Source organism: Rhinoraja longicauda, chromosome 8 (assembly GCF_053455715.1).
Source record: "Rhinoraja longicauda isolate Sanriku21f chromosome 8, sRhiLon1.1, whole genome shotgun sequence".
NCBI classification, from domain to species: domain Eukaryota; kingdom Metazoa; phylum Chordata; class Chondrichthyes; order Rajiformes; family Arhynchobatidae; genus Rhinoraja; species Rhinoraja longicauda.
The window spans coordinates 64,762,348-64,788,817 of record NC_135960.1 but is presented as its reverse complement, the minus strand read 5'-3'; the positions used below and the strand labels follow the sequence as shown (position 1 = coordinate 64,788,817).

Genomic DNA, 26,470 nt, shown 5'->3' with positions numbered 1-26,470 from the left:
TGTAGGATAGCGTTAATGTGCGGGGATTGCTGGTCAGTGCTACTCAGTGGGGCGAAGGGCCTTTTTCCGCGCTGTATCTCTAAACTAAAGTAAAAAGCTAAAAACAAAAATTTGTATCCTTGATGCAACAATTTTCAAAGGAAAGTGACTGTTCTATTTGTCTGTACAACTTTTCAGAGTCGGTCCAAGCCATTGTGGCAAATAGCATCACCCTCTTTCTTTCTGCAAGCGGAGGTGGATGAACAATGCGATTTACCCAGTAAGTTTGAATCCTTGGAGATGAAATACTTGTATTCCATTTTTGACAGGAAAGTATTCTCAATTACACCCGATTCCACCTCTTCTTTTCTCCACCAGTTTTCAAGTACAGAGATGGTTGAGATCATTTATGATGTTTTCATTTGGTTTATAATCAAGAGCTGAGCTGCGCTCTCATGGTAACTGTTATTAATACTGGGAAAGGAAAGACATGCAACAATTGAACAGCCTTCACTTGAGCTGGAATGAGTACTATGCCAAAACAGATGGTGAATGGGGAGGCAACAAAAGCTTTAATGAAACAAATTGAATTAGGGAAAAAAACCCCACAGGAATTGAAGCTTTAAATGAATGAATTTATAGGAATGTAAAAGGGCAGTTAAAATTCAAATGAGGACTAATTATTGACAATGAGCTAAACTCCACAAACAATAATGTATTTACTGCTCAAATAAAATAAAGGTAATAACATGATGCATGAAACCACATGGTATAGAAGACATGGTGTCGAGAGTAAAAAAATTGCAGGGGTTGACATATTTAAAAAGATAATTAAAAAAGGGATGGAATAGATTTCCTTATTAAGACACAGCATCATAATGCAAGTAGAAACATGTGTTGCTGCCTCAATAAACATAATCTAGTGATTAAAGATAATCAAGAATAAAAACTGAGCAAGATGCTACAAAAAGGAGGAGGAAACGTAATTATGTTCAAGTTGTGAACATGAGTAATCATCCTTAAGATGGGCAGGCAAAAGGTTTAGAAGTGTGAAAACGTACACCTCCAGAGTCAGGGACAGTTTCTTCCCAGCTGTTATTAGGCAACTGAAACCATCCTACCACAACCAGAGAGCAATCCTGAACTACTATCCACCTCATTGGTGACCCTTGGATTATCTTCGATCGGATAATACTGGCTTTACCTTGCACTAAACGTTATTCCCTTATCATGTATCTGTGAATTCCTCGATTGTAATCATGTAATGTTATTCCGCTGACTGGTTAGCATGCAACAAAAGCTCACTGCACCTTGGTACACAAGACAATAAACTAAATTAAACTAGAAGTAGATAAAAGGAATAAAGAAATGTAGTTCCTGTGATGTGTAAAGAACTATCCAATTTGGTGTGGAAAATCTGTGTGATTTGATTTATTTGTTGGATCCTGAAATGGTGAATGAATCAAAGAAATAAAGAATACTAAATTGGTGGAGAATATTGAGGCAATAGTCTGCTAATCAGTTTCAGTAGTCAGCTGAAAATGGTTTAAGTATGACCACTATCTCGGTAATTATTGCTCTTATTGTTGGACTGTGGGTAACGGAATTTCATCCAAAAGACTTGTTTTTTTGGATGACATTGAAGGTTATTCTGATTCTGATTCTGAATAGTTTGGAGAAAAGCTGTGAAGTTGGGGTTGGGGTATGTGGCTGTAGTGACCAAAAGTTGGGAAAATAAGCAGCAAAGACAATATTGGGAAATAATGTAGTGCAGCAATGAAATGTTTAATGCAATTCAATTAAATAAAATATTTTTTTAATGAAAAGGAATAAATATAGGAAACTGGATGTTTAAAGGCATTTAGGGAAAATTAATAAAGAAAGAGGCACCTACAACAGATGAGAAAAGCAGGAGAGAGAGCATGACAAAGAGACTTTAATGAAATTAGGAAAAAAATCTAGAGTCATAGATTGGAGAGTTAAACAGCATCAAAATAAATGATTCTTCCCAACGCATCCATTTTGATCAAATTGCCAACCAAGCTTGTTCACTTGCCTTCGTCTGGCCCACATCCTTCCGAATCATTCCTGTCCATGTACCAGGCGTCTTTTAAATGTCATAATTGTACCTGTCTCTGCTACTTCATCCGGCAGCATGTTCCATATATCCTTTGTCTGACAAAGTTGCCCCTTGGGTCCCTGTTTAAAATCTTTCCACTCACACTTTAAACCCATGTCTTTTAGTTTTAAACTCTCCTACCTGGTGTCTGTTCACCCTATCTATGCCCGTCATGATTTTATAAGCTCTAAGATCATCCCTCAATTTCATACATTCCAGCTATAAAAGATCCCAGCCTAATCAGCCTTTCCAGACCCGAAACATCCACAAATCTATTTTGCATTCTTTCCAGTTCAATTAATGATTGTAGGTGCCTCTTTCTTTATTAAGTTCTATAGCAGGGCAACCAGAACTGTACACAGTACATCAACTCTAATACTTAGGAAGAAAAAATATACATAAAATTAAATTATCAGGGAGAATAAAACGAAACACATAAATATTCCAGAGAGGCATTAATTTTTTAAAGCACGTGAGGGGAATTGCCATTACAGGACAGACAGGCTAATGTCCTAGGCAACTGTTATGAAATGAGAAAAATAACAACTAAATGTTTTGTTTTCGTATCCCTGTGGAATAGATCAGGTGGACATGAGGTTGCAAATGATGTAATCAGATTGAGGGGAAGTTGTGGCCAGAGTTTTACAGAATATATGGTTGTGGCTCATATTCGTCATTGCAATATGCAATTCATCCAAACAACTATGCTATCCCTGGAAAAAACAAACTGCTCTTCAAAAGCATCCAGGACTGGATTATCTGCTGTTTGAAATGTAGTGTGAATTGCAGCCATTTTAACGACATGGTGGAAATGATATTCAATGCACATCAATTTTGAGAGAAATGAAAGGAGTAGCTTTGAACCACTCCACTCCATTCATCTTCTATGTAACTGGTGCTGTTTTTGTGATGGTATGGCATACCTTAACTTCTAAAAAGTTAAACATTCTTTATTTCGGTTTCCGTCCACCTGATAGATATGTTTATTAATTGTGCGTTCCGGCATCTTTTTGTGTATGACAAAAGCACTAGTTGGAAATCCTAATATAGACACAAAAAGCTGGAGCAACTCAACGGGTTAGACAGCATCTCTGGAGAAAAGGAATAGGTGACCTTTTGGGTCGAGATCCTTCGTGGAAATCCTGATGAATTGTCATCTGGTTCACTCCTTTTAAACTCACGGGGGCCCTGTTACTTGCCTCCCTTTCTGTGTTCATTGGAAACGTTCTATTGTATAACTTTTTTTTTAAAAACCCAAAGTGAATTGAGGTACTAATCTGACACACTTTTCAACTGTTGGTGCCACATTCTTGCACATGCCGCCAGCATCCATCTCACTGGACTGGAGCTGATCCTCACAATTAATGGGAAACGATTCAACACACAGCAACAGTGCTCCAAAAGCAAGGACATTCCAACGTCCCGATATGTAATGTGCAGATGATGCTTGCACTTGGAGGTTGAGGTCGATGCTGTTATTGACTTGCTTGCTGAAGCACACAAGAAGACGGGCCTTTCCATCAATACCCACAAGGCCAAAGTCCTCCTGCAGCAACCTGCTGCATTGTGTAACACTGGCCTCTGAAGTCCGCAGTGAAATCCTGGAAAATGTGGACCACTTTTCAAGAGTCGGGAGCCGCCAGTCAGTAAATACACCGCAGCCTTCAGTTGGCCAGCACATCCTTTGTGGTAAAAGATGTTTGACGATTAATCCATTAAATTTGGCAAAAAATTGAATCCACATTGATGTGACAGACAAGAAGACTCACCAACTTCCAGACTGAAAACATTCCGGCATGTTTCCAGTGACTTGCAAACTTCTACTGGTGCACTCATAGAAAGCATACTGTCGGGTTGCATCACAGCCTGGTTTGGGAATCGCTTTACCCAAGACCGCAAGAAATCGCAGAGTCATGGATGTAGCCACGTCCACCACACATATAACTCTTTCCACAATTGACTCCATCCACACATCACGCTGCCTCGGAGAAGCAAACAACATAATCAAAGATAGACACAAAAAGCTGGAATAATTCAGCAGGACATAATCAAAGACTAGTCATACTTCAATTATTCTCCTCCTCCCTGTTCCTGTCCAGCAGAAGGTACAGAAGCCTGAAAGCATGCACCATGGGACTCAGGAACAGCTTCTTAAAGAATGTTCCTTCCATAAGTTGGGGCACTCACTGTTCGATTCACTTCTACCTCATTGACGATATTGGACTTTGTCCATGGAGCTGATGTGCTACAATGCTGAGAACTATATTTTCCACTTTGTATCTTCCCCTTTGCTCTGTCTATTGTACTTGAGTTTGATCTGATTGGATCTATGTATGGTATATCTCTGTTTGGATTGCATGCAAAAAAAAGCTTTTCCCTCTACCTCGATCCAAGTGACAATAATAAACCTAAACTCAAATTTAAAACCTAAAACTTGTCTACTGAGCAGCAGTGGTTCCTTCCTTCCTATTTGCTTCAGATTAGCAAGACTAATTGCAGCTCAAGATGTCACTAGCCATGGGCCTCGAATTGAGTAGCCCATGCTGTATGCATATCTGAGACCAGACACCATGAAATGGATATTCTGTTTAGGTCTGACTTATGAAAAGATTCGCAACTGGACAGAGAATCTGTCCATTCTCCGTGGATAGTCACCATGTCGTGGCGGAGAAGCTTGTGTGGTCCTGAGATACTGAGAGCGAGGCCGTCTGGAGCTATGCTCCTGGTTGGGTCACCCATGGCGGTAAGGTCGAGGGGGAGGTCCCTGAGAAAGAGCAATCCAACCAAGACCTCAACGGTGAAACAGGCGGAGGATGATGGAGTGGAGTGTCACAACGGCTGGGAAGGCGGATGGATGAACGCTGCAGTAGGCAGGTGCTATAGACGGGAAGGTAGACGCTCCCGCCCCCACTAGTCTCGGGCAGATGAGGCTCGTCAGACTGGGAAGGCAGTCCATCTAGGAGAGGGAAAACTCTGATCTAAAACCTCCACTGCCTTGTGGCCATATCCAGTCATGGAAAAGGCTCCAGGAGTAAACCTCAAGAAAAATCCGGAGTCGGCGTCCCGAAGGCAGTTGGTCGTTGTCTACAACCTGGTTCTGGCAGCTCCTGCGACGGTGCTGGTGCCAAACTGTAATGGCTCTGGGGGTTCCTTTGGACCGATCAGCGACGTGGAGAGGGGGGACGTGCTGAACACAACTCTTTTGCTGCCTGAGAGTTGTTTAGCGTCAAATTGAAACGGCGGGTGATGTCTTAAATTTTATTCACTGAACAGAGTATCATTTCAGGTTGTTTTTATGTACTTGGACACTGAAATAATAACCTTTTTGTTTCTCCAGGGTGTTCACCGCCCCCAAAACGCAAACGGGTCAAAGCCTGGGAACCTGGAACGTCTGGTACAAGCACAGGTGGCGGGGCTCGGCCAACGCATGATGCAGCTTTCCAGCCCAAAAAGGATCGTGAGCATTTCAGAAGTGCTCTAGTTAATATTATTATGTAGGTGTATGCCCTAGCTGTATTGCGCTTTGATCTTATTGTTCGGTGCTTTTAATGCAATGTGGAATGATGATGCTGCAGCCGGATAGTTCAACCTGTTGGATGTGAACTTTCTCCTGCATCTTCCCTCTGCACCCACCCCTCTCCCCCTCTGCCCCAAACTAAAAGGACATCCTTAGTGTGATAAGTACTTCCAGGAGGGAAGCAATTAGAGCAAACATGATCCTGAGTACAGTACGCACCACAACTTAATTTTTCATGTTGTAGGACTTTATTCTAATTTTGGAAACATCTGGATTATGAAAAGGGAAACAGAAATAGAAACATAGAAACATTGAAAATAGGTACAGGAGTAGGCCATTCAGCCCTTCGAGCCAGCACCGCCATTCAATAAGGTCATGGGTATTCATCCAAAATCAGTACCCTGTTCCTGCTTTCTCCCCATATCCCTTGAGCTATATCACCCTTTGAGCTATATCTAACTCTCTCTTGAATACATGAAGAAATGACCAGGAGAGATGAAAGAGATAACTGTCACAATAAAAAAAAATTAGTATATAAACACTATGGGATCATGTTGTTTTAAAGATCAATATTGAAAGCCCTGAAGAATCTGTAAGTGGTTGGTTGCATGGTCCAGTGAAATGGCTAATGCAGATATTGTAAGCTCAGTGGAACTTTCTGGGTTGAGAGGATGGTAAACACAGGTTAGGAATAAGAAGGCAATTTTCAGAGGAAACATGAATTGTTGGGCAAAGCGGCAGATCGACTGTCGGAACCTGTAGTCTGGGTTGGGTCCGAATTGGGAGGTTTGGAACCGGAGCTGGAAACCTTTTCTAATGTCCAGGTAGGACTGAAGAAGGGTCTCGACCCGAAACGTCACTAATTCCTTCTCTCCCGAGTTGCTGCCTGACCTTCTGAGTTATTCCAGCATTTTGTGTTCATCAGTCTGAGTTGTTAATAGAGCTTGTTTACCTTTGTATCCAGCAATGTATCCATGCTATCAGAATAGTACACGAAAGTGGAAGTCTGAAACCATTGTAATGAATAATGGGGTCAAATTGCTGAATGGCACTCTGCTGTTCCAATTTCTTGTTTTCTAGCATTCTTATGATAGCTCATTTTTTATAATTAGCATCGATTTCCAATACAGATAGCTTAACAGTGACATGGAAAATCTGGTCAGTTAATTTGGTGTACAAAACAAAATTACTTAAATTCTTTTGAAAAACGGCTTAAATGGTTTTTGATTAGTTTTGCAATTAAGTAATGAGCTATAATTCTGCAGCAACACTATGTGTTATTTCCAACATATCCTGCATCAAAAGAATTATTGCAATTAAGCTTGATTTATTTGACATTGAGCTACAGGGCGCACTTACAAACATACGGAGGTTGGATCATTTAGGAAAATTAGTTCCAAAATTAGGAACAGCATTGTTGTGCTTGTGGAAATATTTAAGGTGAAATCAAGCCTTCAAATTAAAACATTTAAGTTTCAAGACCACCAAGTGTTGAAAATGCCTGGAAATTTCTGTTATTGTTGTCGAGACCTGGTTTATCAAAACCCTGACATGATTGCAAATTGGATGATAATCCAGCAGGAATTTGAGATGAGCAGCTCCCTTTTGGATTGAAGGCAGAGAGAGAGAATCCATGAGTTTTTTTTTCCCCTTTAACATGCATGGACCTTTTCTGTTTGCTCTTCTTTCTTCCATCCCCACCTCCGATTGGGGAAACGGTAGTTCGTCACTGCCAACTGATATACTTTTTAAGAAAGGAGGGAGAGAGAAAACGGGTAATTATAGACCAGTTAGTCTGACATCAGTGGTGGGGAAGATGCTGGAGTCAATTATAAAAGACGAAATTGCTGAGCATTTGGATAGCAGTAACGGGATCATTCCGAGTCAGCATGGATTTACGAAGGGGAAATCATGCTTGACAAATCTACTGGAATTTTTTGAGGATGTAACTAGGAAAATTGACAAGGGAGAGTCAGTGGATGTGGTGTACCTCGACTTTCAGAAAGCCTTCGACAAGGTCCCACATAGGAGATTAGTGGGCAAAATTAGGGCACATGATATTGGGGGTAGGGTACTGACATGGATAGAAAATTGGTTGACAGACAGAAAGCAAAGAGTGGGGATAAATGGGTCCCTTTCGGAATGGCAGGCAGTGACCAGTGGGGTACCGCAAGGTTCGGTGCTGGGACCCCAGCTATTTACGATATACATTAATGACTTAGACGAAGGGATTAAAAGTACCATTAGCAAATTTGCAGATGATACTAAGTTGGGGGGTAGTGTGAATTGTGAGGAAGATGCAATAAGGCTGCAGGGTGACTTAGACAGGTTGTGTGAGTGGGCGGATACATGGCAGATGCAGTTTAATGTAGATAAGTGTGAGGTTATTCACTTTGGAAGTAAGAATAGAAAGGCAGATTATTATCTGAATGGTGTCAAGTTAGGAGGAGGGGGAGTTCAACGAGATCTGGGTGTCCTAGTGCATCAGTCAATGAAAGGAAGCATGCAGGTACAGCAGGCAGTGAAGAAAGCCAATGGAATGTTGGCCTTCGTAACAAGAGGAGTTGAGTATAGGAGCAAAGAGGTCCTTCTACAGTTGTACCGGGCCCTGGTGAGACCGCACCTGGAGTACTGTGTGCAGTTTTGGTCTCCAAATTTGAGGAAGGATATTCTTGCTATGGAGGGCGTGCAGCGTAGGTTCACTAGGTTAATTCCCGGAATGGCGGGACTGTCGTATGTTGAAAGGCTGGAGCGATTGGGCTTGTATACACTGGAATTTAGAAGGATGAGGGGGGATCTTATTGAAACATATAAGATAATTAGGGGATTGGGCACATTAGAGGCAGATAACATGTTCCCAATGTTGGGGGAGTCCAGAACAAGGGGCCACAGTTTAAGAATAAGGGGTAGGCCATTTAGAACGGAGATGAGGAAGAACTTTTTCAGTCAGAGAGTGGTGAAGGTGTGGAATTCTCTGCCTCAGAAGGCAGTGGAGGCCAGTTCGTTGGATGCTTTCAAGAGAGAGCTGGATAGAGCTCTTAAGGATAGCGGAGTGAGGGGGTATGGGGAGAAGGCAGGAACGGGGTACTGATTGAGAGTGATCAGCCATGATCGCATTGAATGGTGGTGCTGGCTCGAAGGGCTGAATGGCCTACTCCTGCACCTATTGTCTATTGTCTATTGTCTATTAGTATTCCCAGCATATTATGTGAGTAACAGAGTACAGACTGCCACAACAATCAAACCAATTCTGAGAATTTATCCTTTTGAGGCCAACTCATTTTGGAGAGATGTGCAAATGAAGAATGCAAAGCTCATTGTTTGAAGAGTTATTTTCCACAGGATATTAGCCAGAGATTGTCATTCCTTTACTTAATTGGGTGAAGATCAAAGCCTCGTCTTAATTCAATTGTGTGGCAGACTTGGGACAATGTTTTATAAGACAATAACTGCAGATGCTGGTACAAATCGAAGGTATTTATTCACAAAATGCTGGAGTAACTCAACAGGTCAGGCAGCATCTCAGGAAAGAAGAAATGGGCGACGTTTCAGGTCGAGACCCTTCTTCAGACTGATGTCAGGGGGGCGGGACAAAGGAAGGATATAGGTGGAGACAGGAAGATAGAGGGAGATCTGGGAGAGGGGGAGGGGAAGAGAGGGACAGAGGAACTATCTAAAGTTGCAGAAGTCAATGTTCATACCACTGGGCTGCAAGCTGCCCAGGCGAAATATGAGGTGCTGTTCCTCCAATTTGGGCCTCACTATGGCACTGGAGGAGGCCCATGACAGAAAGGTCAGACTGGGAATGGGAGGGGGAGTTGAAGTGCTCGGCCACCGGGAGACGAGTTTGGCCAACGCGGACCGAGCACAGGTGTTGAGCGAAGCGATCGCCGAGCCTGCGCTTGGTTTCGCCAATGTAAATAAGTTGACATCTGGAGCAGCGGATGCAATAGATGAGGTTGGAGGAGGTGCAGGTGAACCTCTGGCTCACCTGGAAAGATTGTTTGGGTCCTTGGATGGAGTTGAGGGGGGAGGTAAAGGGACAGGTGTTGCATCTTGTGCGGTTGCAGGGGAAAGTGCCCGGGGATGGGGTGGTTTGGGTAGGAAGGGACGAGTGGACCAGGGAGTTACGGAGTGAACGTTCATGTTTTAATGTATACTATTTGTACACCTTTTTAAAAATGTACTCATTGTCAAGAAGATAAAGTTGTTCCTGGCCTACAATTATATGCAGATATGCCTGTGTTTATCTCAAATAACAATTTGTTTTTGACCATTTCAAATAACAGGCAGCAAGAATGTGCAGCCAGACAGCCACCTCCTTTAGATGAAACCGAACCGTCAACATCCGGACATCCTTCAGCAGCGGAGAAAGACATCCTTGTGAGAAATACTGCTTGCAATCTAAAATGCTGTTAATTTTCTTGATATTTCTGAGAGTGGTTCAGACAGCAGTTTTATGTTCCCTGTGTTTTGAGGTGGGAGCATACTTGTTTCTGCCACCACCCTTGCTCTTCAAGTTGATGATCTTATTAAGTCTCTTTTGACTTCAGGGTTCGTCTGTGTGGAATACACCTCTTCTTTTACCTCAATTGCAACTGTGTGAATCATGGTGAACTTTTAGAGGTCTGTGGTGAGCATGTTTTCATCATTGCTGACTGAAAGCTCTTGGCTATTGAGGCTGAACCCTGCATGGATCTGCCTAGGTATCATGCCCTTAACATAGCTATCTTCAAGGGTAGTCTGTACTACAATCCCTGATCAGCAGATTGTTGACTGCAGAATATTTCATCAGTGCTACTTTAGGCGATGCAATCTTAAAAACATAGAAACATAGAAAATAGGTGCCAGGAGTAGGCCATTCGGCCCTTTGAGCCAGCACCGCCATTCAATATGATCTTGGCTGATCATCCAAAATTGGTACCCCGTTCCTGCTATTTCCCCATGTCCCTTGATTCCTTCAGCCCCATGAGCTAAATCTAACTCTTCCATGATTTTGGGCTGGAATCTTTGTCTGGATTTAATTTTTTCCAAGTGCACCTGGATTTTTAACATTTAAATATTTTACTTTTTAAGAAGTTCAGGTAATTTTGGAAGTTGAAATGTCAAATGTCAACCACATTCTGTGATTATTCACAAACATTTGTGACGGTGAATGGGGGTGGAGGAAGAGGCGATTTCGCCGACCACAGTTCCATCAATTCAACCAGCCACTTGTGCAGGAGAGACCCCAGACCATATTGATGAGCTGGGAGCCGGTCTCCTTGTTGAAGATCTGTTCCAATATATTTTTCTCATTGGATTTTTAAATGTTCCTGTCAAACATCTGTGTTTTAGTGGCCGCAGTAGTTCAGGTCACCCTGAAATTGACCATGATGCATTTTTGCATGAAGTAGTTGATGTTATCTTTAAGAGTCACGATAGTTTTGGTTTGTAAGTTCAGAATAATTTTCAGTTGACTAGTGCAGCTATTTTTAAGGTTAATTTATTTAATTTAAACTAAAACCGTGACCAAATAGTATGTATGAAGGAGTAAATAAATGATGTAAATGAACCTTTTTTGATTAGCTCAAAAGATCACGTTTAATATCTGAAGAAGGGTCTCGCCCCGAAACGTTACCCATTCCTTCTCTCCAGAGATGCTGCCTGTCCCGCTGAGTTACCCCAGCTTCAGTGTCCATCATATTTAATGCAATCTGCTGATTTCTATGAAGATGGAAAATTGTCATTTTCTGATTAAAATAATTGCCATCCACAAGTGTGGGCAGTGTAATGTTAATAAAATGGGAAGTTAAGAAAAATAGACATTACTAATCCTAAATGTTCTTTAAAAGTATTGGTCCTTAAACCAATATAGTAAAAGATTAATAGGAGCAAAGAATTTTCAATGCTGCTTTCCAGAATTTAAAGTTAAATCTAAATTAAATGCTGACTTAATGAAAGTAAAGTGATTAATTTGAGTTTTGATTTAAATTTTATTGAATGCTTTGCCCTGATGTTTATTTTAAAAAATCTTCATCATTTAAATAACATGATGATTGAAATGGCGCTCTCTATAATTTCTTAACAGCAATTAAAAGATTAGTATTAAATTATTCAACATCACCATATTGCAACATAACATTAGGTAAAACATGGAATATGTACAAAAGCTTATTATCACTGCTCTTTAATTGTTAACAGTGCAAGTTATTGCTTTCAGAACTGCAGAATTCCACAGAAAAGGACTGCTTGGCCCTTGTATCTCTGTTGGCAAGTTATTAGACTAATATAACTACAGTACTTCTTAACACTAATAAAAGCAGAAAATACTGGAAATACTGAGCTTTTTAAGGCTGCGTTTTTTGGGGAGAGAAACGCAGCTAACATGTTAGGCATCACTTATTGACCTGAGAGGAAGGCAGAGCACTTGTAAGAAACTGTAGATTACCATATTAGATCACCTCACTTATTATGCACGCTGCACATCCCACTTCTGACACCATGTTGTTGGAATCAAACCCATACCCAGGAGTACCAACTCATGGTTTTATTGTAACACAAGCGGAGGAAACATTACATGCTATCGTCTCTGTAGTCAGCATCAAGTCTGCTGTGAGACAGCGTAAGGCAGCTTACATAGTCTAGGTAGGGATGAAGATCTGGACTGGATCACATGTGGAATGTGCAGCATGCATAATAAGTGAGGTGATCTAATATGGTAATCTATAGAAACCCAACAAGATCTCAGGGAGATGGACAGAAAATGCTGGAGTAACTCGGCGGGACAGGCAGCATCTCTGGAGAGAAGGAATGGGTAGCTTTTCGGGTTGAGACCCTTCTTCACACTTGCATCTCCAGAGGTGCTGCCTGTCCCGCTGAGTTACTCCAGCATTTTGTGTCTACCTTTGATTTATACCAGCATCTCAGTTCTTTCCTATACAAGATTTCAGGGAGAATGTGCAAACTTCACAGAGATAGCACCTGAAGAGAGAACTGGAACTTTCACACAACTGCACTATCTGTGCTCTTTCAAATGTCAGTGGTTTCAACTGTCTTAATATTAATTGTGTAACCAAGGTCATTCTGTTGTTAGTTAACTCTGTTTTTTTTTTTTTTTTCCCCTTACTTTTACAGCGGTATTACTATTACATTAATCATGGAATAGACACAGAACATGTAGCTCCTTTGGAGGACAGTTGGTTGGAGGTTGTTTTGTCCTTGGTACCATTACGACTCAAAATATACACTGAAATTATTGAGTCGCTTTCAGATGAGATGAAAGAAGATTATCTTCTTAGTGTAAAGAAGGCAATAGGTAAAAGCCATTGAGCAGTGCATATTTACTAATATACCAGCTTACTGTACGTAGCTCGTGAACATAAGAAAATGTATAAAAGCAGTAATAAGTAATTAACTCCTCGTGCCTGCTCTGCCATTTAATCTGACCTTGTACCTCAGTGCCAGTTAACAACACTACCCTCCCATTTTCATTGATTCCCTTTAGTGATCCAGAGATTTTTAGATATAATCTTGAATGTACTCAGCATCTAAGCTCTACTAGAGTCAGATTAATACAGTGTGGAAACAGGCACTTTGGCCCAACTCACCCACACCAGCCAACAATGTCCCAGCTACCCTAGTCCCACTTGCCTGCGCTTGGTCCATAACCCTCCAAACCTGTCCTATCCATGTACCTGTCCAGCTGTTTCTTAAATGATGGGATAGACCCAGCCTCAACTACATCCTCTGGCAGCTTGTTCCATACACCCAACACCCTTTGTGTGAAAAAAGTTACCCCTCGGATTCCTATTAAAAGTTACCCCTCGGATTCCAATTCTTCTATTGTCCTCGGGTAAGATATATAATGCCCTCTGGTTTAGGAACTTTCTCCAGTGCTGAACAGCTTTCTCCTTTAGAGATTGTGACCCATTATTTGAGACACCCTACCATGGAGACATCAACTAACTTTGACTGTACATTCAACATCAATAAAAACAAGGATCCTCGACTCATTAGTCTCCCTTGCACTATACAAGCTCCAACAATAATGGTCCAGGACAGAACTCATGAAAACATAGATCATTTACCACCTTTCAGGATCCAACTCTCAGTGAAGGTACACATCAATGATGAAATTAACTGATGTATTCAGAGTGCCAGCATAGCCGTCGAAAGGAAAGGGTGTTTGAAGATCACTCACTGGCATCTTAGTGGCTATCAATAATCCTTGCCCTCCTGTATGCTTTTCAATCATGAACTAACTCTACAGGCGGCATCTCAAAGGCGATATGTACCATCAATGCAAAATCTTCTAAATCCACTGGTAGGATAAGCGAATCAACTTTGTTCCCTCCCAGCCAACATGACAGCGTTGAAGCCCTAATTCCATTTAGTCAGTCCCACTGAGTGGGCCACCTTGTTAACATGCCCTCCTCAGGTCTCCAGAAGCAGATGCTCTATTCTGAGGTTTGTCATTGATACAGATATTACCAGGTAATCAGAAGAAAAGATTCAAGTCTGCCCTCAATGTGTGAAAAGATCATAAGGACATAGTGATAGGAGTAGAATTGGGCCATTCAGCCCCTCAAGTCTCCTCCGCCGTTCAATCACGGCTGATCTATCTCTCCCTCCTAACCCCATTCTCCCGTCTTCTCCCCATAACCTATATCCACTGACTTGGCCTCCACAGCCTTCTGTGGCAAACAATTCCATGGATTCACCACCCCCTGACTAAATAGATTTCTCCTCATCTCCTTCCTAAAAGAATGTCCTTAATTCTGAGGCTATGACCTCCAGTCCGAGACTCTTCCACTAGTGGAAACATCCTCTCCACGTCCACACTATCCAAGCCTTTCACTATTCCGTATGTTTCAATGAGGTCCCCCCGCCTCATTCTTCTAAACTCCCGCGAGTACAGGCCCAGTGCCGACAAACGCTCATCATAGGTTAACCTACTCATTCCTGGAATGAACTTCCTTATTGAATGGGGAAACTGCAACATCCCCATGTGTCTACGTAATCCCTGGCTCATGACAAGCATTTAGATTGTAACTGAGTTCTTTGGCTCAGTAGCATAATGAAACTTGGTGTATAAAAGAGAAGGAACGTACCCCCACACAAACTAGAGCATCCTGTTTTTTGCTAACAGCTGATATTTAGAAAATATGATACATTCTGAATAGTTATGGAGACAGTTGTACATGCGTAACAATTGAAATATAGTATAGAAGGTCATAAGTCTAGAGCAGTAATATGCTCGAATTATCAATACTGTACCTAGGGTTGATTTATCAGAGATGTTAAGTACAGGTCCCAATTGAAGAGAGTTATAATTGAGAAGACAAAGAGACAAAGTTAAATTTATGTTTGATTTAATTTATAAGTAAACTTAGACAATGGTCTACTTGTATCTGATATTTGTAAATAATTAGTTGGTATTTTTTCTTTGTAAATAGTTGATAGTTTGTAATATATCAAGGGGTAATTTAAGAGTTACATGTACCTTTTAATAAACTGATTGTACATCTGGTATGACTAGTACCTACTAGTGTTGTTATCAGTTGACCAAGGTCCTACTTCTGCTATTTGCTTTAGTCAGAAGCAGCACCGTGTGTACAGATACACTCACTGTTACATTTAAGGGGAAACCAGATCAGGCCCCAGGAGAGAAAAATAAACTTGCAGCTCACATCTTGTTTCCATGCTACAGATTCTTAGTAATCCTGGATTCTGCTTTCAATAAATTATTGGTGAGGAATGAAAGACAAGCTGGTAGAACCAGATCTAGCCCCATTAAAGTAAATTATGAGAAGAAATACCATTTGTTTATTTAAAAACAGTGAAGATCACCACAGTTTACCTGACATGAATTGTGATGGCATATCTGGAAGCCTCTGTACAAAATCAACAAGCCTAAAGCTACTCTGGGAAATCAAACATATGCTCATGAGCCATAATATAGAACAGATTTTGAAAAGTGAGACTATTATTGATTAATTAATTTTAAAAATATATACAGATGAATATTGTCCTTTTGTTAATGTTACCTTGCAAATCCATCATTATAATTACGTAATGAACTGTGTCGTGTTGAATGAGATGGTTTGCAATACAGAATGTGGATCCTGAAATTGTTTGTTTATATCTTTGATGAAGAAAGTATGTTTTTTTGGTTTCAACCGGCATAATCTCCATTCAGGGATTAAATAGATGGTGAATCCATGAAACGTACTTTTCTGGGCACATGCAAATCTGAAACAGAAACACTAAATTCTGAAAAGAGCAAGCTTGTTCTGAAAAACTATCTGTAATTACTTATTGTATATAATGTGGTTGAAGAATTGGACCACATTTCTTCGTGCTCTTTAACGGGTATATCCCTTCCACCGTTTGAGAATATTTGCGGACTTCTGGAAATACTACTTAAGATTGCTCAGAAATGCCGTAAAAAAAAAAAAAAATGTAACCATACAGTTCTTAGAAGTTGAGTATGTGAGTTCGTCTGGATTTGAATGTAAATTTGAGTGTTTGCATTTCATTTGTAAATACACTTTTCATATTTTCAGTGGACTTCGTTTTAAGAGACCCCAGAGAGAAGGAGGAAGAAAAGAAAGAACTCCCCAGTCACCGTGCAGAGTAAGAAGGTTTCTATGAAGTGAATCTATTTAAAGTTTAAATTGTGTGTGACAACAAAAAAAGGAACTTTGAGCCAGGGCAGTTCGGCACTTTCTGGCATGTTAAATGCTCTCTATGCCCAGTTTATGTATGTGTCAGGGTAGATAGATAAATACACAGAACGTCACGAGGTGTATGAGTGTCAAATAACCTTGTACCAGATACATTTGGTCACCTCCAAATAATGCTGTTTGTGAGTGTGCATACTCAAATGTTTGCATACCTAACATGATCTACCTACCTTGTTTATTCACAAAATGCTGGAGTAACTCAGCAGGTGAGGCAGCATCTCAGGAGAGAAGGAATGGGCGACGTTTCGGGTCGAGACCCTTCTTCAGACTGAAGAAGGGTCTCGACCCGAAACGTCGCCCATTCCTTCTCTCCTGAGATGCTGCCTCACCTGCTGAGTTACTCCAGCATTTTGTGAATAATTACCTTCAATTTGTACCAGCATCTGCAGTTATTTTCTTATACTACCTACCTTGTTTAACCACAATGTCACATAATTCTCTTCCTTCCTGATTTCTGCGGTGTAAATGATGCTGGATAAAAACGAGGAACGTTGCATCTGTATATGCTCTCTGTTTGTAGAATACATATTCTTTTAGTAAAGGACAATAAAAGTTTTACTTTAACTTCAGCTCTGCTTTAACTTAGGGCCAAATTGATGCAGGACTAACTTTATACAGTGCCAGAATAGAAGATTACTTGAGGCAATTGATATCCTAAATTCCTGTGACAAGTTCTCACATGCTTACATAACATATCAATTAACATTTCTAATGTTAGAAGCATTAATCTAACAAAGTTACAGCATGATTTTCACAGGAACAATCAGCATTACATTTATCACTACAATGTGCAGAAGGAGCTCATTTTGTAAAGTGTAAGATGGACTCTAATTGATATGTAATATATATTTTCCTCCTTTCTAATGTGGTAACTGGTTACTTAAACATGCAGTTTCAGGTCTGGTGTAACATTTGCCTTGGATTTAATTTTGTTTCCTTAAAAACATCCTCAAAAGTCTGCTCAGCCAATCTTTTGGTTACTCGTTATGATTGGTTCTGTTTGTTTGTAAGCAGTGTGCAATGTTTACTGCATCAAAGATGCTTCATAAGGTAATTTGCTATGAATTTTAATTTCTAGACATCTTGTCTCTTTCATGTACCATACAACTGTGAAATCTGACATACCTTAACAAACCAAACCTCTGATGAATTTATTTATTCACAAAATGCTGGAGTAACTCAGCAGGTCAGGCAGCATCTCGGGAGAGAAGGAATGGGTGACGTTTCGGGTCGAGACCCTTCTTCAGACTGATGTCAGGGGGGCGCGACAAAGGAAGGATATAGGTTGAGACAGGAAGATAGAGGGAGATCTGGGAAGGGGAGGGGAAGGGAGGGACAGAGGGACTATCTAAAGTTGGAGAAGTCGACGTTCATACCACTGGGCTGCAAACTGCCCAGGCGAAATATGAGGTGCTGTTCCTCCAATTTCCGGTGGGCCTCACTATGGCACTGGAGGAGGCCCATGACAGAAAGGTCAGACTGGGAATGGGAGGGGGAGTTGAAGTGCTCGGCCACCGGGAGATCAGTTTTGTTAATGCGGTCTGAGCGCAGGTGTTCAGCGATCGCCGAGCCTGCGCTTGGTTTCGCCGATGTAAATAAGTTGACATCTAGAGCAGCGGATGCAATAGATGAGGTTGGAGGAGGTGCAGGTGAACCTTTGTCTCACCTGGAAAGACTGTTTGGGTCCTTGGATGGAGTTGAGGGGGGAGGTAAAGGGACAGGTGTTGCATCTCGTGCGGTTGCAGGGGAAAGTGCACGGGGATGGGGTGGTTTGGGTAGGAAGGGACGAGTGGACCAGGGAGTTACGGAGGGAACGGTCTCTGCGGAACGCAGAGAGGGGAGAGGATGGGAAGATATGGCCAGTGGTGGGGTCCAATTTAGATTGTTATTGACGTATGTGATGGTTAATTTTATGATGGACCTTTTTGAAAATCTACTGAATCCCCTGTGCATGCAATAATAATTTTAAGAATGCTTTATGTCTGGAAGCTTTACCCATGAAATTCCTTCGAGTCCTCAATGTTCTTCATGTCTGCCATCTATGAATTTTTACCTTAAATGATATAACTGAACAAAATGTTTTTGTTTCCTTGTGAACTTAAGGTTGGATGTAGTACCAAAGCCGTGGAACAAATCTTTTCTATCAGCGCGTAAATTCATAAAGGCAAACCTAAATTCAATGAATCCCAACATGTTGGCTGTCTTGGATCTCTGGCAGTGTTCTTTTAAGTGAGTTTTTATGTTTTTTTATGCCACGTTCAATTAGTCTAATTTGTTCAGGAAGGAACTGCAGATGCTGGTTTAATCTGAAGATAGACACAAAGAGCTGGAGTAACTCAGCAGGACAGGCAGCATCTCTGGGGAGAAGGAATGGGTGACCTTTCGGGTCAAGACCCTTCTTCAGACTGATTAGAGATAAGGGAAACAAGAGATATAGATGATGATGTAGAGAGATAAAGAACAATGAATGAAAGATGTGCAAAAATGTAACGATGATAAAGGAAACAGGCCATTGTTAGCTGTATGTTGGGTGAAAACGGGAAACTAGTGCGACTTGGGTGGGGGAGGGATAGAGAGAGGGGGAATGTCGGGGTTACTTGAAGTTGGAGAAATCAAGATCATACCACTGGGCTGTGAACTGCCCAAGCCAAGCGAAATATGAGTTGCTGTTCCTCCAATTTGCATTTAGCCTCACTCTGACAATGGAGGAGACCGAGGACAAAAAGGTCTGTGTGGAGATGGGAAGGAGAATTAAAGTATTTAACAACCGGGAGATCGGGTGTGTTCAGGTGGACTGAGCGAAAGTGTTCAACGAAACGATCGCCCAGTCTACGTTTGGTCTCTCCGATGTGTAAGAGTCCACATCTTGAACAACGGACACAGTAGATGAGGTTGGAGGATGTGCAAGTGAACCTCTGCCTAACCTGAAAGGACTGTCGGGGTCCCTGGACAGAGTTGAGGGAGGAGGTATAGGGACAGGTGTTGCATTTTCTGCGGTTGCAAGGGAAGGTACCTAGGGAGGGGGTGGTTTGTAGGTTTGGGTGGGAAGGGATGAGTTAACTAGGGAGTTGCAGAGGGAACGGTCTCTGCGGAAGGCAGAAAGGGGTGGAGATGGGAAGATGTGACTAGTGTTGGGATCCCATTGGAGGTGGCGGATTATGTGTTGTATGCGACGACTGATGGGGTGAAAGGTAAGGATAGGGGGACTCTGTCCCTGTTGCATGTACAGTATCTTGTTCAGAGAGTTGGGTTCATTTATGTGGTTTGTGATCATTTTACCATGAGAGGAGTGTGACGAAATCACCAATTTTCTACACCACACGGCACCAATTACAAAGTGAAAATGAGAATTAGTCTCTATTACAGTTGCCTGGCTGTGTGATTTCTTCTCGCCTGATGCTTACGTGTCTGTTACTTAGCAGTGGATTGATCAATTTCCTGATATTTCTTTATCTCCAACACTTTTAAAACAAAGTCATTGCAGAGGTTAACAAGAATTTATGGAACAATGAAGGGTCCGTGACCTGAAACATCAACTGTTTATCTTGCCACTGATGCCACTTGACTTCCTAAGTTTCTCCAGCATTTTCTGTTTATATAATGGAACTATAGTTACCTGTTCCCTGATGTTGCAATTTAGATCTGAGTGAAATTAAACAACTACATTGAATTTTAGGGTGTTTGCATTGTTTTTGAAATGTAGTGAAACGTTGTATTATAATGGAAAATAACTTGTATTTGCAGAGATTTAAGGTTCATTGATATCGACGAATTTCGTAACCGTAAGGATTCAATGGAGCTGAGTACATTCCAGGTCTTGTACATGAGGCAAATTGAATCGGCGAAAGAGAAACTCCTTAAAAAGTATGACCATGTTCAGATAAGGTCAAATGGCAATATCTTAAATTTACTTTAGATAAAAAAAACTGGAAAGACTTGGTCAGGGCAGTATTTTCGTTCGGAGATATTTTAAGTTGACAATCTGTCATTGGTACTGGCAAAGAAAGCAAGAGATTATTTCTAATCTTTTATACTCTGATGCAAAATCATTGATCTGAAGCATTAATTATGTTTCTCTCTCCCCTGTTACTGCTTGAATTGCTGATTATTTTCAGCATTTTCTCTTCATTTTGGGTGGCACACCGGAGCAGCAGTAGAGTTGCTGCCTTACAGCGCAGAGACCCGGCAGGTTCGATCCTGACTGCAGGTGGTTGTCTGTACGGAGTTTGTATGTTCTCCCCTGCATGGGTTTACTCTGGGAAGCTCCGGTTTCCTCCCACGCTCCAAAGATGTACAGGTTTGTAGGTTAATTGGCTGTTAATTGGCTGTAATAGTGTTAACGTGGGGCAAGGCTGGTCGGCGCAGACTCCATTAGCTGAAGGGTCTGTTTCCGCGCTGTATATCTGAACTAAACTAACATTTTTGATTTCCAGCATCCACTTTTTTTTTACACAATTTTGATGGTTTTGTCGTTTTTATTTACATGCTAATGTAATAAACAAAAGACTACAGAATTTAAAAAAAAAAAAAAAGTTGTGTCATCTTTGAGTAAAGGAAACATTCAAATAATTTAAATTAGAAATTAAAGATTTTTTAACTGAATTTTAAATTTTATTTTTGTGATATGCTTTTAGGTGGTTTCCTGAAGTGCAAAATATTTATTACCTGGGAAGTAAACGAAAGCAGGTTCCCAGTGGTACTGACACTGCCACTCTACTGTCTTTTTTTAACTGTGTTGCAACTCTGATGACTTCACAGCTCCAAAGTTTGACCTTAAATTCCATTCAGGACTACACTGATTTAATTGTGCACAGTCCGGTACGTGTATCAGTAACAAACAAGATGCTGTTAATTATATTTCAGAACTTTAACATACTTAAACAATGACAATCCATGAAGACCATAATGGGTGTTGCATTCCAACTTTTTCAGATTCTAGATGTTAACTAGAATGTTACTTATATTAAAGCTCAGGTAGTTATGAATTCAATTGTTTGATCTAATGATCATTTTGGAAAGAAAAAAAAAGTTTAGACTTTCAGAACTATTACCAGAAAAATGTCCTATACACACCATCGTCTGTACGGAGTTTGTACGTTCTCCCCGTGACATGCATGGGTTTTCTCCGAGATCTTCGGTTTCCTCCCACACTCCAAAGACGTACAGGTGTGTAGGTTAATTGACTGGGTAAAATGTAAAAATTGTCCCTAGTGTTAATGTGCGGGGATCGCTGGGCGGCGCGGACCCGGTGGGCCGAAGGGCCTGTTTCCGCGCTGTATCTCTAAATCTAAAAAAAATCAAAAAAATCGATGCTGAGCTTATTTCCCCACATTTTTCATAACTGTTAAAGTTTAAGCGTAAGGGGCAACGGTTTATATTTTGTACTTTTAAAAATCAGTTAACTGTTTCTGAATAAAACAGCACAAACTTTGACAATTGTGTGTACATCTTGTGTACATCATCGTGTGCACATCTTGCCCATAGCATGGGAATAGATACATTTAACCTATTGTTATAAAGAGCCTTCTAGCCCATGGAATACAGCTACCTCTTGATTAGCTTTTGAACAGCTCTTGATTAGTACAGGTGTCAGAGGTTATGGGGAGAAGGCAGGAGAATGGGGTTAGGAGGGAGAGATAGTTCAGCCATGATTGAATGGCGGAGTAGACTTGATGGGACGCATTGCCTAATTCTACTCGTATCACGTATGACCTTATTACCTGACCAGAATTTGCTGTATCAAAGTATTTGTAGAACAATGAGCTATAAAATACATTTAATATTACATAACTTGATCCTTAATAATTCATAAGCAAAATATTTGCTGTAAATTGTTTGCTTGTTCTCAATAAATGCCTCATATGCAAATCCTTGTATGCTTTTACTTGCTTAATGAAAACATGCATGCATTATTGCTTTTATTTGCTATAAATATGTAGAGATGTTGAATCACAATCATGGATGATTTACAATATAAATCTTGTCTATCATTTTCTACTTAGAATTCTATTCGTGCTTATGAACATCCGGGTTTCATATTGCGACTGATCCTAAAAAATGAAATCATCCATTTTGAACCGGAGTTCAAAGATTTTGAGCTGCTATTCTTGAATGTTTACGATGTCATGCTGAAAACAGTGAATCTAGTGCCAAGAGTTGAGACGAAACTGTACGCTGAATGGGTAAGCAGTTTTCATTTTAAATTCCAGAATGCCTGGCATGGGTGAGCAAAGTTAATACAGAATTTGAAACTCTTATTCATCTTGTGGGTTGTTGCATTCATATATGTGGCAGTGTGCATATTTTCACCATTATCTTGGAATAGAAACTTTTTCTTCAGAATTTGAAAAGTTATTTCCATTCCTCATAGGCTGGCATGTGAATGATTGGGAAATGACACATAATCTAATTGAGCATTTATGTTGTACTGGCCAGGTGTGGACCCATTGGGCCCAAACCTAAAATCGCGTTTTTTCTTTAAAATAAATGGCGTTTAAAAAAACCAAAAAAACTCAACGAAAATAGCGTTTTTTCTTTAAAATAAATGGTTGTTTTTTTTGCATTGGTCAAGCACCCTCCCCTCCCCCAATCCCCCCCTCCCCCCTTCCCCTCCCACTCACCCACTCTATCCCCCCTCAACCCCCCTTATCACCCCCTCCTCCCGGCAACCCCCGTTGGGTGCAAACCTCTCCTGCAGGCCCGGCAGCCCTCCATGCAAACCTCTCCTGCAGGCCCGGCAGCCCTCCATGCAAACCACTCCTGTGGGCCCGGCAATCCTCCATGCAAACCTCTCCTGCAGGCCCGGCAGCCCTCCATGCAAACCTCTCCTGCAGGCCCAGCAGCCCTCCATGCAAACCTCTCCTGCGGGCCCGGCAACCCTCCATGCAAACTTCTCCTGCAGGCCCGGCAGTCCTCCATGCAAACCACTCCTGCGGGCCCGGCAACCCTCCATGCAAACCTCTCCTGCAGGCCCGGCAGCCCTCCATGCAAACATCTCCTGTGGGCCCGGCAGTCCTCCATGCAAACCACTCCTGCGGGCCCGGCAACCCTCCATGCAAACCTCTCCTGCAGGCCCGGCAACCCTCCATGCAAACCTCTCCTGCAGGCCCAGCAACCCTCCATGCAAACCTCTTCTGCGGGCCCGGCAACCGCTTTTGGGTCCAAACCTCTCCTGCGGGCCCGGCAAACCCTGTTGGGTCCAAGCCTCTCCTGCAGGCTCAGCAACGCTCCCCCAACTGACGTCCCCTGAACCCAGGGCCGGGGGAGGGCGAGGGGGGAGAGGAAAGTGGAGAGGGAGCAACTCACTCTGGCCCCGGGCAGCCAGCAGCAGGAGAGGTCTCCTCACCACTCCTTCATTGGCCGCCTTTCCCTCTGAGCGGCAACCCTCCCCAATCTGCGCACACGCAGATCCGGCGGCCATCTTACGTAAGTATTAGATCAACGGGCCCCAACTACGCAGGCGCGGACCCGTTTGTTCTGCTCGCACATGGATCTGGTGGCCATCTTACATAAGTTTCAGATCAACGGGCCCCAACTGCGTGGGAACGGACCAGTTGGATTCCCATTGTAACATCAAACACGGCTGACGGGCAGGGCAAGTGGAAAAGGGATTTATTCAAGTTTAAAAAGTGATTTTTATAGTTTAAAAAGTGAATAACTTTTAAAATATAACCATTTAACTGCAGGCCAATGGTGAGTAAGGTGGGCCTAAATTTTTTGCGCTATCGTGTACCGTTTTGGCTGTATTTCAGGTACGTACAAACTAACAAATCGACAAACAAACAAGACGAGAGTTTTAGTAATAGTTAGATTCCTAATTGATTAAAAAACAATCAGAATAATAAATATTTATAAAGTAGTTTTGTCATTCCAAAATGCATAATGGCACTTCACAGAAGTGATTGGCTTAAAATCTGTAGGTAATTTTCTTCCTCTTTTTAAAGCAGATTGGGTAGCAGATTAAATATGATCTCCAGTTGTACCGATGCCTAATTAAATTCATGGAGAATTTATCTTTTTATTTCATTTTTGGTGCATTTTCTGTGAATGACAGTTTCTATATTGCTCCAGGAGTTGAGAATGGATTTAAAAAAATGGTTATGATGTTAAATTGTTATTATTTATCACTGACAAGGAATTTCATTGCTGGAATAAAGAAATCAAAGCAGGCCTTCAAAGTTGTTTAATTTTGTCTTGCTGAAGATCAAACTGCTCCGGTCATTTATATTGAAAATGACCAGGATATTAGTTTAGGGGATACAGTTTGTAATTTATTTGCAGCTGACGGGACTTTATTCACCTGAAGTCAAATGCTACCTCCCTACTATGGTGTAGAGACACATTTTTGAAATAGTGGATACAAACTTAATGTGGATTTGTGAAATTATTGTATGCACTTTGGGACCACCAACATCGAAAGGCAATATAATCTAAATCTGTGGTTGTGGCAGCAGAGAGACATGAGCTGCATATTTGGGATTCCGTTGGGTGTTAAACCGAGTTGAAAAGACTGGAGAAGCTGAGATATTTCCCAATGGATTGGAGAGTATTAAAGGTGAGAGACAGAAGATCTATTCAGAATTTATGAGAGAATTTGTTGGACCAAGGAACGTCAGTAACCAGAGATCAGAGATTTAAAGAATTACAAAAAGATAAAACTCAGAAATCAAATAATTTCCACACAAATAATTATCTTGACCAGGAGCTCTGTCCCTAAAGATTTTCAAAATTAGATTCCCTCAAACTTTCAAAAAGTGATTGGATATGTATTTGTGATCTTATGGTTATGTCAAAACAAGATTATGAGATGTCATTTGAACAGCTCTTTCAAATAACTCTTCTTTGCTGTGCTATTCCATGTCCGTATGTCATAAACCTAAAAGACTATTATTAGTATTAGTATACAGCATTATTAGGACCATTCAGAATAAATGAAAGAACACAATTTTGTCATCATACCTTCTTTTACTACTCATTTTTGAGATCTGGATGGTGCTGACAATGCCAGATTTAATGCCCACCAATAAATGACCGAACAAGGGGATTTTGAGTCACCACCATGAACAGCTTTGCTGAAGGTACTCCCACAATGCTGTTGGGTGCAGAGTTCCACTACTTAGATCCAGTGGCAGTGGAAAATTAATGATATTTTTTTCATGTAAGTACGGCATGTGGTTATGATGGTAACTTGAAAGTGGTGGAATTCTCACGAACTTGCTACCTTTTGTTCTTCTTTGTGACAGAAGTTGAAGGTTTATGAAATACTGTCGTCAGTCATTTTTGAGAACCATCTTCCTAACAGTCGCAGCGAAAGAGTATGGGCAGGCTGGTGTGGGTCTTTGATGATATTATCTACCTTCTTGAACTAGTACTTTTTGCAATCCCTTCAATGGTGGACAATGTCCACTACTTTCCTCAGCCTCCTTCACACCTGAGCATTCAAATTACTGAACCAGACTATGATGCAACCAGTCTGTATGCTCTCCACTGTACATATGTCAAAGTCTGATAGAGGGTATCACAAAATGCTGGAGTAACTGGACGGGTCAGGCAGTATCTCTGGAGAGAAGGAATGGGTGACGTTTCGAGTCGAGACCCTTCTTTAGACTGGTGCTAGGGGAGGGGGCGGGACAAAGAGAGGATGTAGTTGGAGACACAAAGACAGTGGGAGAACTGGGAAGGGGGAGGGTAAAGAGAGGGACAGAGGAACTATCTGAAGTTTGAGAAATCAATGCTCATACAACTGGGGTGTAAGCTGCCCAAGCGAAATATGAGATGCTGTTCCTCCAATTTGCGGTGGGCCTCACTATAACAATGGAGGAGGCCCATGACAGAAAGGTCAGACTGGAAGTGGGAGGGGGAGTTGAGGTGCTGAGCCACCGGGAGATTAGGTTGGTCAAGGCGGACTGAGCGAAGGTGTTGAGCGAAACGATCGGCGTGCCTGCGTTTGGTCTCATCGATGTAGAGAAGTTGACATCTGGAATAGCGGATACAATAGATGAGGTTGGAGGAGGTGCAGGTGAACCTCTGCCTCACCTGGAAGTCTGATAGAGTATTTGTTGACATGCCGAATCTCCTTAAACTTATGAGGGAATAGAGATGTTGATGATCTTCCTTTGATGCAATCGT

General features: G+C 41.5%; 1 protein-coding gene across 1 annotated transcript in view; it reads left to right on the top strand.

Moving 5' to 3' along the window:
• The window catches only part of dnah7 (dynein, axonemal, heavy chain 7), a 215,633-nt gene that overhangs the window by 5,705 nt on the left and 183,458 nt on the right, over window positions 1-26,470 (top strand). Inside the window, exons 3-11 of the mRNA XM_078404574.1 lie at window positions 178-259; window positions 5,436-5,592; window positions 9,905-9,998; window positions 12,732-12,912; window positions 16,163-16,232; window positions 18,446-18,571; window positions 20,087-20,206; window positions 20,977-21,160; window positions 22,345-22,524. Coding sequence (XP_078260700.1) covers window positions 178-259; window positions 5,436-5,592; window positions 9,905-9,998; window positions 12,732-12,912; window positions 16,163-16,232; window positions 18,446-18,571; window positions 20,087-20,206; window positions 20,977-21,160; window positions 22,345-22,524 — 1,194 coding nt within the window. The remainder of the gene's footprint in view (window positions 1-177; window positions 260-5,435; window positions 5,593-9,904; window positions 9,999-12,731; window positions 12,913-16,162; window positions 16,233-18,445; window positions 18,572-20,086; window positions 20,207-20,976; window positions 21,161-22,344; window positions 22,525-26,470) is intronic.